Genomic DNA, 15,527 nt, shown 5'->3' on the forward strand with positions numbered 1-15,527 from the left:
GCAAAAGTGCAAATGCAGTGATTTGGTGACGTTCTCGCGTATCCAGCCTTCACCATCGCTTCTTTCCCAACTGCCATCCTCATTTCTCGGTCCAACATCATGAAGCGCCTCAGCAAAGTTGCTCAAGAAGGTTTTCAACCATGCAAAGATATCCAGCTACCGCGACGCTGCTAAAAACAGTGTTTCAACATATCTCCCTCCGCCCGTCCGCCCACCCACCAGCGTGAGAAACCATCCGTCCGCCCACCCCCGAGGCACCGCAACAAAGCCATCCGGACACACCAGACCCCGCCATCAAACACTCTGTATTATCGTGCGAACACTAGCCCTTCTCCAGAACGGCTTTGCTCTCCTCCGTGCACATGGCACACACTCGACGTTGGCACTCGAGCAGTTTCATAAGATGCCGACCACGTCGCACATCCCCGGACCTGCTACGCCCCATGCTCCCAATACTACTACTATCGCAACGTCAAGCACTCGACTCGGCGGTTGCTGCTCGAGCGCAGGCATTCCCTAGATGGTGAGTGGGTTGATGGGCGCAGTTTCGATGCGCGAGTGGGTGGAGACTGGGGGGTGAGATGCAGACACCGTGGGCGCGGGAACGTTTGCCTCCGAATTTACCACCGCGTCTCAGATGGTGGCTAGGCGTCTCGCGGACTTTTTGTATAAGGTCTCTTGGCCGCGCATGCTGTTTTGTGTCGAACGTTTCTGTTGCATATCGATTATCGCAGACTCCTTCCCATCTTCCTTCCTTCATCGATCCCGTACCTTAATACTTTACGACTTTCTTTACGAATTCTTCCTTTCACGGCTTTTTTTGCTTGTCCCTGGTTGGACCTTTTTCAGAGAAGCTAGTTAATTTTTTTCTTTCGATATCAAAGCGAGGGCTTTGCTGGAATTCGAAGTTCTTACTTTTTTCCAACGCTCGAAAACGAATTAATCAGACATCATGTTGAGTGTAGCATCGGTTCTTAAGGGGCTTTTTGTCCTTGCCCCGCTTGTGGCTGCTGTCCCGAGGAATATTCATGCTCGCCAGGAGATGAGCAGTGCCTTGTCTGCGGCTGCATCGGCGTCTGTCTCTGCTTCTGCGTCTGCGACTTCGGCGGGAGCAGCAGCACCAAAGGCAACGCTGAGCGATATAGATATCCTCAACTTGTAAGCACAAACGTGGATCACACAAAGATGTACATTCACCATCTAACACCCCCAGTGCTCTGACTGCCGAACATCTCGAGTCAACATACTACAAGATGGGCTTCGCGAAATTCCCCATGAGCGACTTCATGGCCCTAGGTCTCACCGAGGCCCAGTACAAGTCTCTGCTAAACGTCGGTGCCACCGAAGCCATCCACGTCACCACACTCATGTCAGCCATCGCCGGCGCCGGCGCAAAGCCCGTAGAGCCCTGCACGTACAACTTCGACGCGGCCCTCGCAAGCGCCGACTCCATGGTCAAGACCGCCCGCGTCCTCGAAGCAGTCGGCGTATCCGCCTACCTGGGCGCAGCACCCATGATCAACTCCTCCGACATTCTCTCCGCCGCGGGCTCCATCGTGACCGTCGAAGCACGCCACCAGGCCTTCATCCGCACAGCCTCGGGCGCCGAAGCCGTCCCCGCCGCTTTCGACACCGCCCTCGGGCCCCGCGCGGTCTTCACCCTAGCCGCTCAGTTCATCAAGTCCTGCCCCGAAGGCTCGAACTTGAACATCCAGGCCTTCCCTGCCATTGCCCTGCAGAACCCCGAGAAAGCTACCGTCGGCCAGAACCTCAAGCTTGCGGATCCGGCGCAGCCGGCTGGTGCTTCGTTCTGCGCTTTTGTTGCTCCGTAAGTCTTGTCTTGTTGTGCTGTTGATGTTTGTGGAAGTAAAGTACATTGCTAATGTGTTGTAGGGGTGGTAATCAGTACTCTCAGATCACGGATGGGAACTGCATGGTCCCGCAGAACCTGCAGGGTGAGGTGTATATGATGATCACGAAGTCGCAGTCGATTGCGGATGATCAGGTGCTTGCTGGCCCTTCGGTCATCCAGCCCTCGTAGGCGGCTTGATACCATACGACGCACGAGTTTCTTCCCCCCTTGTTGTGGTTTTCGTAGTGGGTGGTTGATGGGATAGCATGGCATGACATGGAGCAAATACCCCCTAGGTAGTTATAGTTATGGTACATACGACGTGGCAGCATTTGATGGAGGTTCTGGAATCTCTCGATGAGTAATGAGGTGGAGGCAGTGTAGCGTTGTAGTGTTCAGAAAATTCGAAAAACATAGCCCCTTCAAAAGATTTGTGTCAATCATCCAATGATGACAGTGATGCATTGGGTATAGCTTATAGCATGTCGGACCGAGATGGTGGGGAATCGCGGATAACCCCAGATTTCAGAGGCGGGCTTTGCCTGTTGGGGCGTGGGTGCGGAGGTGCTTATGACGACGTAACGGTATGTGCGTTGATGGGACGAAGGTGTTGCGAGCTACGGTAGTGTGTGATTTTTCTCGCATTTTGTGCACCGTTTGAGAGGAGTTAGTCATTTGGTCGAGTCGATGGGAAAAATTGAGAGTGGTTTGTGGATGGATGGGTAGGTATAAAGACGTCGATGGTGGTTCAGTGTTTGTTGTTTCTTTCTTTGACTCGCTTTCGTCATATCTTGCGAGGTTGAAGTTTGTGCTTGGCTGTGTGTGTCTCTTTTCAACAGTTCATCACTCGCAATATCTCACGATCTTCTTCTCACTTCTCACATTGCCTCGTCCGAGTGAGTGCGTTTGCACTCCACCCCTCATCTGCAACCCCCCCCCCCCCCCCCCCCCCCCCCCCCCCCCCAGACCCAACCCCCAAAAATGGCCGTCCACCAACCCAGCGGAACCTCATCAACAGCCGTCATCGAGCAACAAATCCCCCTCCAAGACGTCTCACACTTCCTCACAAACCCCCACGACGCCAAACCCGCCGTCTCACACAACACCATCAGCAGCAGTCCACGCGTCTCCGACACAAAGGGAACCCCAGAAGCCGACCCCATCGAGATCCTCCCCTCGCCAACAACCCACACCGCCGAGAAACCCGAGCGATGGAACGCCCCTCGGACGAACTTGTACCGCACAGGCGCAGCGTTTTGGAGTTTCGTCGTCATGGGGAGTAATGATGCGGCGTATGGGGCGTTGATTCCTTATGTATGTATATATATTTTCCTTGACTAATCCCATGTCATACCATGCCATGCCATAGCAGTACAAGAATTCCAAGAAACATGAAAAAAAAAGATAGAACAGTATACTGATATGGGGATAGTTACAATCCCACTACTCCCTCTCCTTCCTAATAATCTCCCTAATCTTCCTCTCCCCACTGGTAGGTTACACCGCCTCCGCCCTCCTCAACAACATAATCCACATGCGCTTCGGCCAGCGCGGCGTCGCCATCGGCGCCTCATCCTGCCACCTCACCGCATACATCGTCATCGCGCTGCACCCGCCGTACCCCGTGCTAGTCGTCATCTTCATGCTGGCGGGATTCGGCAACGGGCTCGCGGACGCAGCGTGGAATGCCTGGATGGGCAACATGGCGAATCCGAATGAGGTGCTGGGATTCCTGCATGCGTGTTATGGGGTGGGGGCTGTTCTTGCGCCGCTGGTGGCTACGACGATGATTACCAAGGGGGGGCTGGGATGGTGGTGCTTTTACTATGTTATGGTGTGTCTCCCTTATCCTTTTCCTGTTTTGCACTGCTACGGACTGACTGACTGGGTGGTTTTGCGACTCCCAACTCTCGCAGTGAAGGCCTAACACACCCCCAGATAGCAATGGCAACCCTCGAACTCCTCACCTCAACCCTCGCCTTCCACTCCGCAACCGGCGCCGCCTTCCGCGCAAAAAACCCCCGCTCCTCCCACTCAAAAGACACCCGCATGAAACAAGCCCTCCTCCACCTCCCGCACGCCCGCACAACCTGGCTCTGCGCGCTCTTCCTCCTAGGCTACGTCGGCGTCGAAGTCGCCCTCGGTGGCTGGATCGTGAAATTCATGCTAACAGAGCGCCACGGCGGTAGATTCGCAAGCGGAATGACAGCGACGGGGTTCTGGATGGGCGTCACAGCCGGCCGCGTAGTGTTGGGTTTCGTCACGCCGCGCGTGGGCGAGAGACTCGCTATCGCTGTACTTCCTCCCGCCCCTTTTCCCTCCCACCCCCATTCAATGCTAACGAAGACGGAGATCTACCTCCCCCTCACCCTCGCCCTCGAGCTAATCTTCTGGCTCATACCCTCCTTCCTCGTCTCCGCCATCGCCGTCTCACTGCAGGGCTTCTTCCTCGGCCCGCTGTTCCCCGCTGCTATTGTCGCGGCGACGAAATTGCTCCCGCGCGAACTGCATGTTAGTGCGATTGGGTTTGCGGCGGCGTTTGGCGGGTCGGGCGCGGCGATTTTCCCGTTTGCTGTTGGGGCGATTGCGCAGGCGCGCGGGGTGAGGGTGTTGCAGCCGGTTGTGTTGGGACTGTTGGGGGGGATATGGGGGTTGTGGTTGGGGTTGCCGAGGTTTAGGGCGAAGGTGGAGTGAGTAGCATGAAAGGGGTAGGGTGAGGAGTTTGGTTGTTTTGTGTATGGGGAAAGGGAGGATGGGGGGATGATATATACCCCCTTTTCATCACTGTCCTATAGAAAGAACGTGAATCTGAATCTGAATAACTTCACACGTTCAAGAGTATAAAGAAGAATAACCGTGCAATTCTCATCTATCTATCTGCCCATCCATCCGTCCATCCATTCATTCATTCGCTCGTGATTCATTAGCAGTCGTGAAACCATGTCCAAACTCATCCAGGTCATGACACTGCCCACGTATGCCCTCAAGACCCGACACTAGGATAAAGCAGAGGGTGAGGAAAAACAAAACAAGTCGTTTATGCAAAGAGAAGAATATAATTCCAAGTCAAAGAAAAGTGGTATAAAACCATACAAGCGTCCCAAAAGCGCAAGAAAGGCAGGACACAGAGTAAGCAATGCCCATTCTCTCCCCACACACACACTGTAAACACAAACGAAAAAAAGGAAACATCAAGTGCTCTCAACCTAGTACCTCGCGCCCATAGGCGGCGGGGGCATAGCACTATACGGGTTGGCGTCGACATAGCTCGTGGTGGACGGGTACGCCGGATTGGCGGCTACAGGATAGGCATAGGGGTTAGCGTAAGCATTCTGAGGGCTGAGGGCATTGAGCCGGGCCTCCTTTTCGCTGCGCTCGCGGGCCTTTCTGCGCTTGCGACGGCGGGCCTCGAGTTCCTTTACGCTGTGGCGCTGCTCGTTCATCTCTTTCCACTCGCTGTACGCAGACTTGATGCCGAGGGCGGCGATGCCCACGGCCGCTGCGTCCTGGAGCATGTTCTTCGACTTGCGCTTGCGGGCTTCCTCGGGCGACATTTCGCCCTCACCGACAAGCTTGCGTCGGCTCTCAGAGGCCTCCATGGACGAGTAGACGCCGTGCGCCGCGTGGATGGTGGCTACAGTGGCCAGCCCGGCAGTGAGGAGTTCCTTACCTCGCAGCTTCTTGCGCTGATTTTCCATGTCCGTAGACGACTCAGAGTCGCTACTGACTCCCCGCCCACGCTGTCTTCCACCAGAAGAGGCCAGCGCCATTGCACCCGCTCCGCCTCCTGCGGCTAGTCTACGATCTGGGTTAGCCCGGGCAGGACCTTCCGAGTAGTTATCCATACTGCGGCCGCGGCTTTGCGAGCGGCGGCTCCTCCGAGATGGTACGTAGCTGTCTGCACTGGACGAGCGCGAGCGCTCACGCCTGGAGCGGGACTTTGAGCGCACGCGGTCGTAGAGAGCCTTGCCTGCGGCGATGACGGCTCCGGTACCGGCGACCTTGGCGAGGCCGTTTCCTCGGCCATCCTGGGAGCGGTCGCGGGAGTGGGACTTGGAGCGTCCACGGGAGCGAGAGCGGCCAAAGATGGAGCGAGAGCGGGCGCGGGTGCGAGACGGAGACCTCGAGCCGTCGCGGCTGTCGCGACCGCGGGACTGAGAACGGGCGCCGTGGACAGCTCGGTTGGCGAGGAGACCACCCAGGGCGGACTCGGCGACGTGGCGCTTCTCGTGCACTTCTGGGTCTCTGTCGACGAGACTGTTGATGCCAGCAGCACCCAGAGCGGCAGTCGCTATCCGCTGGCCCTTTGCACCCGTCCAGGGACCGGTCTCGTTGCGGCTGCGGAAAGCCTCGACAGCACCAGCGACGACGGCGGCCTTGGCGGCCTGCTGCCACTTGTCCGACTTCTCCTTGTTGCGACCGCCGCGGCTGCGACTGCGTGAGCGTGAGTCGTAGCGGCTGCTCCGATGGTCGTCGTAGCGCCCGTACTTCTCGCTGTCGTAGCCACGGTCGTCTCGTCGATGGCGCGAGCGAGAGCGGGAGCGCGAGCCTTTGCGGCCCGTGACGGCGCCGATGACGCCTCCCAGGCCAGCCGCCTCGCCGAACTCCTTGATGTTGTCGACGATGGACTTGCGGCGCGAGGGCTTGGGGCGCTCAGGAGGGTAGTCGTCGTAGTCGTCATAGCCGCCGCGGCCAGGAGGGCGACGTCCGCGATCGCTGCGACCGTAGGCCAGGTCGTCGTCATAGCCGCGGTTCGCCGAGCGCGTGCGACGGGGAGGAACATACTCTTCGCGGTACTTGGTCTGGCGGTACTCGGTGCCGGGGGGGAAGTCGCGCGGGATGTCCTCGATGCTGTCGTCACGCGGGCGGTAGACGAGGTCGCGCACGGGGGCGCCCCGGCCGCCGCGCTCAATGTACGTCGTCTCCGTCACGTACTCGGGCTCGCGGGTGCGGTGGTCCCGGCGCGGTGCATAGCTGTACTCGGACATGGCGTGGTCCTCGGGTCCTGCGCGGCGACATGTCAGCGGGGTGCACGGGCGGGAGGGGGAAAGCAGGCTGGCTCACCAAAGGCTGTCCGTGGCAGAGTGGGCTGACTTGGCTGCTAGCGCAAGTGGGTGTGCGGGGGGCTGTCGCAACGAAGAATGAAGAGTGCCGGCGAATTCAGTAGAAAAGGGTGGTTGGGCAGGGAGCAGAGTGTCGAGGCAGCGCGGGGTGCGGGCGGCAGGCGTGTTTAATAGAGCGGACAGGCGCAGGCGCAGGGCTGATGGGTCGTGACTGTCCGGGCTTGGGTTCCGGGCAGGTGCCTTACGTAGGGACTGGCTGCTTGGTGGATGCTTGAATGCACGAATGCTTGGTGCTCGGTGCTCTTGGGAGCTTTGGGGTTTGGGTGCGTGGTGAGTGGTGGCCGCAAGCCTTGGCCGTGACGTCATGCGTTGGGTCGACAGAACCTGACAGGGCATTGCCCTTGGTTGGCCGCGCATGGAAGCTGCAGGCATCTTCGCAGGCCTTCGGTGAGAGAAGCCGGCCGGTGATGCGATGAGATGTGCGCAGCAAATCACCAGACCAGACGTCAGAACTGCCCCTCATCGCTAGCAACGAGCCAACCTCTGCACAGCCCCGCCGTTGGAAGCGCCTCACTCTGCACAGGCACCCTCTGTCGCGAACCATTGCACACTGCTCTTGCTTGCCTTGCATGCATTTGCCTATTCAGTCGTTGAGTGTGTCTACATCGTTTCCGTAGCACTTCAACACATCCCAGCATCCACAATCTCAACTCGGTCAGTCAGTCAGCCGCAGCAGCAGACCTCCGATCGATCCGATCCGATGACGAAGTTGGGTCACAGCCTGAGTAAGACAAGACAAGACATGCACCCCCCATGTATGTAATAACGCCGCAATTGGTCACACAAACACGACTGCACAGAACTACTTGAATAAAAAAAAAAGAGCTGCGAGGATGAAGCTGGTACCTAGCCCCGTCGAATCGGTGCCTGACCTGTTCGTGCATGCCCAAGAAGGCCCTTTTGGCTTGCAGGGTGCTGCGATCCAACAACCCCAGAAGGATAGGTAGTACCTTGTTGCCTCGACGTGATGATTACCCAAATACATGTTGATGTCGTCACTCAAAGAGCACATCAGTCAATAATAAAGTCAAACTTGCATTCATCGTCTCCATCCATCCATGTATCCACCTACCAGACCGTCTAGAGAGGAGATGGTGTATCCCAGGGTATTGTACAGCCAACGCAAACAAGACCGCGCGCACAAGCCATGCAACAACCGCTTGGAAACACCATGCGAACGACATACCCCCCATCCCATGTCAGTCCACCATTACCTGCGCCCCCAGCCGACCGACCTTCCCACCAGAGAAACACGGGATATATCTCAGACACCCCTCCTGAAAACACAAACGCCGTCGCTGCGAGAAAAATGCATGCTGAAACTGAGTCAGATGCGGACAAGGCAAAAAACATATTATCATCCAGACCCACGCAGGTGGATGGTGAAGTGAAAAGAAGAGAAATTGACAACCGTTAATCAAGCAGTGACCTCAGGTACAGGCACAGACACAGACGCGCGACCACCACCAACAAGCTCGAGAATCTTGCCGGCGACGGCAGCAGGGTAGCCTCGCGACAGGCCCTCATTGACAACAGTCATGGCCGCCGCCCGGTCTTCCACCGCCATGTACGCACGCGTCATCGCTTCATACGTGCTGGGCTCACGCCTGTGCTCTGGCACCGACTCGTAGATAGTCTTCGCCTTCGCGATGTCGTGCGCTAGAGCCCAGCCATGGATGAGCGAGTTGGCAATGTAGGGTGTCATTTCGACACCGCGCGCAGCCATGTCTTCGAGGATAGACTGCGTGTGCTCAATCTGATGGTTGGCCACCATAGCTTCGAACAGCGCCTGGTAGAGGCAAGCTTGAGGTCGGACTCGGGAATCCCCAAGCACCGTGTCGAAAAGCTTGCGCGCACCTTCCATGTCGTGGAGGACGCAGCCCTTGGCATGAATCAGAGAAGAGTAGTGAACGGCTTCTGGGATCCCACCGGCGGGGCGGACCTGCTCCAACACGCGCTCTGCAGCCTCCATATCGACTGGCTCAAGCGTGGCATAGGTGTCGATCAGCAGCTTGTAGGTGTGCGTGGTGGGCTCAATGTGCTTTGATCGCATACGCTCGTAGTAGGCGAGCACCTTGCTCCGGTCGCGCTTGGTCGTCAGGAAGAACTGCATCATACTGTGATAGGGCGCAGGCCGGGGCTTGTAGTTGGGCATGCTCTCCATCTCCTCAAAGAGCTCCTCGGCAAACTTTTCATCGCTGACACGGCAGAGCGCGTTGACAATGGTACCGTAAGTGACGGACGTCGGGCGAATACCAAGGTTGCGCATCTCGGAGAAGTAGAACAAGCAGTCATCGATACGACGCGCCTTTCCAAGCTTGCCGATCAAAGCGTTGTAGAGAAACGACGATGGCTCGACACCCTCAGACTTGGCGCGGAGGAAGATCTTGACCGCCTCAGTCGCTTCGTCGAACGTCTTGGTTGACTCCTTGAGCGTCGTGATGTAGAGACCAAACGTGTTAGCGGTAGGAGCAGCACCCATGTCGAGTAGATCCTGGTGGTATCGACCAGCAAGATCACGCTGACCGCAGGTGAGACAAGCAGCCACCATAGCATCCAAGATAGTAACCCAGCCGTAACGCACAATGCGGTATTGTGGTAGAAGAGGTACATCCTGCTTTGCGAGGTTGAGCATGTCGTGAGCCAACGTCAGGCGGTCCTCCTTCGCAGCAGCAGTGATGAGCTTGGCGTAGGTGAAGAAGCGAGGATGACGTCCGGCTCGGCGCATGTTCCTGAACTTCATCAGAGCCTCATTGAGGTGCGACGACGGTCGTCCGTGAGTCTTCTCGAGCAGCTCCGTAATCGCAACTGAGCCCTTGTTGTCCGTCGACGCAGCATATGGGTCGTACTGATCCTCAAAGGTGGGTGCTGCGGGTGTTGCTGGAGAGTACATCGACTCGGGGGCGGGGTGCTTGTAGCTATACCATCGGTGCTGAAGGTCGCCTCGGTCAAGCTTGGGAAGAACCTGCTCAACAATTCCAGACGTCGTCTTATTGACCGGCTTGCCGCTGGAGGTAATGACCTCGAGGAGGTGGGAGAACCGAGAAGCGTGAGCAGCATCAGCATCTGCCGTCTGGAGAATAATCCCAGACTGGACTTGCATCAGGAGAGTGATGTCTTCGAAGCTTAGTTGAGCGATGGCCTGAGGTCCCATACCAGCAAGTAGGTGTAAAGCAACTGGGGTGACTAGGCCGCCGTTCTCAATCATCGTCCACATCAATTCCATGCACGCCCGCGGCGGAAGGAAGATACCACGTTTCATCATAAATTGTCCCGTTACCTCGATAGCCTCGTCGATGTGCTCAACGACCTCCATCTTGGCCTGGTTAGAGCCCGTCTGCGAGTCGCGAATGCGAGCAAACATCTGACGACCCTGTCGGAGACCACGCTCAGCATGTCCACTCCCAATCAGTGCAATGGTGTGCATGGAAGTAGGCTCGATAAACTCAGGCTTGGTAGGCGAAAGCTCGAGCATTCTCCAGAAGATCTCTGCAGCCTCAATGTTTCCATTGCGGATGTGCATAGCTCCCATTGCCATGATTGGCCGAGCGAGATCGGTCTCTGCAGGAAGAGCATCGAAAGCCTCAGTGGCGACATTCATCGCATCGCGGTCAGCTGCCTTGATGCAGATGGCAGCCATGGCAATGTGGCGCGCCTGTGTGCTCAAGTGTTCGGTAGCGTGTGCAAAAGCCTCCTGGAAAGAACCGTTTTTCAACCATTGTGGCAGGAAAGCCTTCAACGTGACAATGTCGCGCACAGATCTGACGTGTTCCGGGGTAGTGAGGGCCTTTTCGATCTTGGAAAGAAATTTCTCTCCTCCCTCGAAGCGGTCGCAGATCGCATAAGCCTTGACCAGGGCAGCGTACACATCGTTGTCTTTCCTGACAAGCTCAACCTGACCGTTGTCGTTCGAGATCGCAAGTGCCTTGTATTCATCGTAGCATTCGACAGCGCTCCTCAGATCGCCAGACCTCCCAAAGGCGTGAATCATGGGCACAAACATATCCCCAGCAGGGGTTACAGTGCGAGACTCCATGTGCGAGTAGATGCGCACCATATCCTCCACGCGCTCACCCTCTGCACATGCGGTGACTAGCAGACGGTAAGTCTTTTCCGAGAAGGTTCGACCTGACTCGATGTTGACAGCGGCATCAAAGAGCTTGACGGCGACTGAGAGCGATCCGTCTTCGGCCAAGATGGCGTAATCGGTCTCGTTTGACTGAAGCATGAACCTGCCCTCCTCTTCCAATCCGCCATAGCGTAGTCGTTTTTCCTCGAGGCTCTGTTTCATCGACACTACTTCTAGTGATCGCACTGAGAGAAGCTCGAGGAGCGCAGTGTATGTTGCCGTATCAGGAGCTACTCGTCGACGGAGCATATCAGAGTAAACATCCAGGGCCTTGGGGACAGCCTGGTGCTTGGCCTGTGGAAGATGGATCGCTGCTGACAGAAGAGCATTGTATGCAGCAACCGAAGGCTTGATGCCAGAACGAAGCATGGACTCGAAGACTGCGGGAACCTCGGCATATCTGCGGTTTTCTGCGAGCCTTTCCAGTTGCACAGTGTACTCGTCGACCGCTTCGATTGGACTCGGGGCAAGCGTCGATTCCGTGCGGGTTGGAGTAACCGATTCCACAAGCGTATCAGCGACGGTGGCGGGTGAGACTGGCCGTTCCTCTTGGATTGATGACGCATGTTCCTCAGCTAATCGAGCGGCCTCGTTGTTTGCCTGAAGCTTAGCCGTCTCTTGCGCGATTGCCTCATCCACTTGCGCTAAGGCAATCTTTTCCGCGCCCTCATCGCCAGCAACCTTCATGAAATCATCGACCTGGCTCGTGCTGTACGCGCGACTAATCCCAGCCCGCGCTGGAATAGGTTCGGTCGACTCTTCAACAGCCACATCATTCTCCTTGGCCTCAACCACATTCTTTTGCGAAGCCTTGGGATCCCATTCGATGAGCTTGCGGAACTGGTATTGCGACCACTCCGTGTCCTCGGTACGTTGACTCTTTTGCCATGCCGTGTAGTAAGCAGCTAGACCGGAATCCTGGTGATCGTGGGAGCTCGGCCCCAAGGCCTTGATGGCTGCAGTGGTGGAAGCAAAGGCATGTTGGTTTTTGAGGCCCTTGCGGAATCGCTCGTGGTTGAGGTTTAGGGGAGAAACACCGGCAACTACAGATTGAGCATAACCGTGAGTAAAGCCTTTGGCAAGACTCTGGCGCGCGAGATGGAAGCTCTTGAAGACCATTTAGAAAATGGAACAACCCTTCAGGCAGGAAGAGTGAGACTGGAGAGGGTCAGAACAGTGGCGACGCGTGTGCGCTTCAATGGTGATAAATGAGCAACAATATAAAAACGTGTACCCCGGCCAAGGTTGGTATTTAGGCAGCAGGTATACCACTTGTGTGCGTGGTCTCGGAGATTGTCGCAGTAATCGAATTGCTACTGGAGGGTACGTACTGTTATTCTCGAGATCGCGCAAATATTTTGCAGGTTCATTTGACGTTCACAGCCAAATAAACGCGCCTTGACGGGAAGTAGTGAGGGTCCGACTGGTGGTAAACAGTAAACAGGATCAAAGCTTTATTAGCTTCGGACGGCCTGTACTAATCGATCACCAGAGCGATCGTTCAATATTAAAGGAAGAAACAGCAAGGTGTGTGTGGTGGCCTGGAGGGGCTATATTCAGCCGTGCAGGCAAAGCAAGGCGTTAGCGAGGATCAAAAGGAAGTTTCCAGCATCCAGTTCGTAGTCGTCATGAAGATTAACGGTATGTGCGCCGGCGCCGATTTTTTCTCGTGCTCTACCTGGTTAGGCTAGAGCGGCGTTGTCATACGCGACACGGGCCTCCAAACGTGTCCTTGCGGGGAGCTTCACTCCCTCTCCGAACCACTCGGATCGGCACCGGTCAAAATGCAGTCACCGAGCCCGTCTACGGGATCGAGGCGTTGCGAAAGGTGAGTCAGCGCAACGAGAAAGAGCCGTAAGAAGACACCTGCACCCCGCCTCGAGCTTGCACTAAAAAGGCATGGAAGCGAGCACCTGATCACAAAAATCCCATGCATCCTAGGGTTCAGAGGCTCGACACGGAAGGATTCGAAAGATTATCAATTCATACATACACGTGATGTTGCCGCAACGCTGATCGCATCACGAACCACGAATAGTACGGATAGGTAGAGTAGATTTTTTTGGGGCCATTCGAATTTTGTTGTCAGAAACAGATTTCTTCGGCCAGTCCTGTCGTGGTTCCGTGGCAGATGCGACCCACCAGTGGCAAGCTGCCAGCGGTCTCTTGTCTGGCGCAAAATATCGATGCTTGTACCGCAATAGATCTCTGCCATCATCAATAGCCACCTCTATCGCTCCACACAATCGCTCTCCGACTAACTCCGCCATCTTTACAAATCCAACTAACTCAGACTTGCCTCCATATGAGTCCCACATCTAATGCCTCTGCGTCGGAGGGGCCACTGACCTCTACCGCTGTGTCGTGTCCGGCAAAGGTGCTAGTCGCAGGTGGCTACCTAGTGCTCGACCGAGAATACACAGGCTTGGTATTTGGTCTGGATGCGAGGATTCACGTTGCTGTTGAGCCGGTTTCGACGAGATCTGGAGTCACCATCAGTGGGATTGTTGTTAAGAGTCCTCAGTTTCGCGATGCCATCTGGGAGTATGGGTACAGATCGCAGGAAGCAGATGCGGGTATCAGAGTTACGCAGTTGAGTGTGTGAGTATTGTTCTTTGCATCTTCCGTTGCATCTCGTTTTTCAACCATACCATGTTCATTCTCCTCAGTACATCGTCCTTACAAGTCAATTTTCCTTTTCAATCTCTTCCGCCTTGCATGTGCCCTGCGAGGATGTCGTTTTTGTTGGATTTTGTGCTACCAGCAGCCTCAGTTCTAGAGACACACATCGACTTTCTCCCCAATGCCCAAAATGATATCTACATGACTCTCTCATTTCCCACGTCTAACCACACCCCAACAGCGGCCACGAACAACGCATCTCCAAGAATCCGTTCATCGAAACAGCCTTGATCTATGCCCTGACTTACATCGGAACGCTCCTCCCCAAAAAGCGCATAGAATCGTCCTCAATTAGGATCCTCGCCGATCAAGCCTACTACTCTAACCCCGGCGCCCCCCGTACGCCAACCTCTCCCGGCCGTTTCCTCGACTTCAACGTCCAGCTCCGCGATGCGCACAAGACCGGTCTCGGATCCTCCGCCGCCCTAGTGACCAGCTTCACAGCCGCAGTTCTGAGTTTCTACCTCCCAAAGACCCTCTTCGACCTTCAGAGTGAAACCGGATTGAGGATCCTGCACAACCTGGCTCAAGCCTCGCATTCCTATGCACAGGGGAAAGTGGGCTCGGGCTTTGACATTGCGTCCGCAGTGTACGGGTCTTGTCTGTACAAACGCTTCTCGCCGCAACTTCTCAGCAGCCTACCTCTCCCGGGCAGCGTGGGCTTCGCCTCCAAACTGCGCGCCCTGATCGAAGGAGATGCATGGGACACGCAGATCCAGAAAGCAGCCATCAAGATGCCGCAGGGCCTCCGTCTGGTGATGTGCGACGTCGACTGCGGAAGCGAGACGCCCAGCATGGTGAAGCAGGTTCTCGCATGGCGGGCGTCCAACAAAGAGGAAGCAGAGCAGATCTGGCAGGATCTGCAAGCAGGGAACGAAGCGTTGGCGGCAGAGCTCACGCGTCTTGCTACCGCGGACCAGGCTTCTGGAGGCGGCAGCGAGAAATACGCAAAGCTCGGCGAGATCATCAACAACAACAGGAAGCTTATTAGGCGGATGGGCCTTGCATCTCGCGTACCCATCGAGCCGCCGCAGCAGACACAGCTACTGGATTACTGCTCGAATTTGGATGGCGTTATCGGCGGTGTTGTGCCGGGAGCAGGGGGCTTTGATGCTGTAGTGCTGTTGGTGGAGGATAAGGAGGAGGTCATTGCATGGCTTAAACAGTCGTTGAGCAACTACAAGGTGGAGAATGATGCGGCGGACGGATCAAAAATCGGCAAGGTGGGTATTCTTGGTATCAGGGAGGAGATGGTGGGCGTCAAGACGGAGGAACAGAGTCTCTATAACGAGTGGACCACGGCTTCGTAGGGAGGGCGCGCGGTAACACGCATGTGCTGTTGCAAGGAATATCCATGACGCTACCGGTGCGGAACTATTTTGGCAGCCATTTTTCGAATTGCATGCATTAGCTCAAAAAAGTACAACATGCAAAATCAGACATGTCAGGATCATTCACCAAAGAAGATGTGCACAAGCGCCAAAAGCTCACATACACACCAACATCCAGGCTCAAAGTCAGGCAGTCTTTCCTCATAACTCGTCACAGACATTTCCATGGAGTGTCTGAACTTTTTGATTCATATTGATCTTGACATGGACGCCAACCCATTTCCGTTGAAGATCGCCCCGTCCATTCCTAACCGGACACGCCACCGCCCTTCCCTCCTTTTAAGATGGTGCATAAGGGTACATTGGTGAGTCGCTAGCTGGAAAAGCCCCGGCAATGCAATGCTTCGTGA

General features: G+C 55.9%; 6 protein-coding genes across 6 annotated transcripts; 3 read left to right on the forward strand and 3 right to left on the reverse strand.

Moving 5' to 3' along the window:
- Positions 1-952: 952 nt before the first annotated feature.
- P153DRAFT_374493 (uncharacterized protein) lies at positions 953-2,041 on the forward strand (the record flags this gene model as incomplete). The annotated part of the gene is made up of 3 exons (XM_033669518.1): positions 953-1,158; positions 1,214-1,828; positions 1,894-2,041. 3 exons carry the CDS (start codon positions 953-955, stop codon positions 2,039-2,041), a joined length of 969 nt encoding a protein of 322 aa, XP_033526087.1.
- A 792-nt stretch (positions 2,042-2,833) lies between these two features.
- Positions 2,834-4,580, forward strand: P153DRAFT_429936 (MFS general substrate transporter; the record flags this gene model as incomplete). The annotated part of the gene is made up of 3 exons (XM_033672807.1): positions 2,834-3,166; positions 3,285-3,686; positions 3,791-4,580. The coding sequence occupies 3 exons, from the start codon at positions 2,834-2,836 to the stop codon at positions 4,544-4,546; spliced, it is 1,491 nt and encodes a 496-aa protein (XP_033526088.1). The 3' UTR covers positions 4,547-4,580.
- Positions 4,581-5,012: 432 nt separating this feature from the next.
- P153DRAFT_365272 (uncharacterized protein) lies at positions 5,013-5,650 on the reverse strand. The gene has a single exon (XM_033667794.1). The coding sequence runs from the start codon at positions 5,620-5,622 to the stop codon at positions 5,059-5,061; it is 564 nt and encodes a 187-aa protein (XP_033526089.1). The 5' UTR covers positions 5,623-5,650; the 3' UTR covers positions 5,013-5,058.
- P153DRAFT_395012 (uncharacterized protein) lies at positions 5,533-7,034 on the reverse strand. Its single transcript, XM_033671360.1, has 3 exons — positions 6,917-7,034; positions 5,700-6,857; positions 5,533-5,650 (listed from the first exon to the last, which is right to left on the reverse strand). Exons 2-3 carry the CDS (start codon positions 6,838-6,840, stop codon positions 5,646-5,648), a joined length of 1,146 nt encoding a protein of 381 aa, XP_033526090.1. The 5' UTR covers positions 6,841-6,857; positions 6,917-7,034; the 3' UTR covers positions 5,533-5,645.
- Positions 7,035-8,392: 1,358 nt separating this feature from the next.
- P153DRAFT_286603 (uncharacterized protein) lies at positions 8,393-12,223 on the reverse strand (the record flags this gene model as incomplete). Its single annotated transcript, XM_033663480.1, has 1 exon — positions 8,393-12,223. One exon carries the CDS (start codon positions 12,221-12,223, stop codon positions 8,393-8,395), a length of 3,831 nt encoding a protein of 1,276 aa, XP_033526091.1.
- A 1,002-nt stretch (positions 12,224-13,225) lies between these two features.
- Positions 13,226-15,472, forward strand: P153DRAFT_201579 (Phosphomevalonate kinase). The gene is made up of 2 exons (XM_033662494.1): positions 13,226-13,696; positions 13,968-15,472. The coding sequence occupies exons 1-2, from the start codon at positions 13,410-13,412 to the stop codon at positions 15,094-15,096; spliced, it is 1,416 nt and encodes a 471-aa protein (XP_033526092.1). The 5' UTR covers positions 13,226-13,409; the 3' UTR covers positions 15,097-15,472.
- Positions 15,473-15,527: the final 55 nt, after the last annotated feature.

Source organism: Dothidotthia symphoricarpi (genome assembly GCF_010015815.1).
Source record: "Dothidotthia symphoricarpi CBS 119687 unplaced genomic scaffold P153scaffold_6, whole genome shotgun sequence".
Lineage (NCBI taxonomy): Eukaryota > Fungi > Ascomycota > Dothideomycetes > Pleosporales > Dothidotthiaceae > Dothidotthia > Dothidotthia symphoricarpi.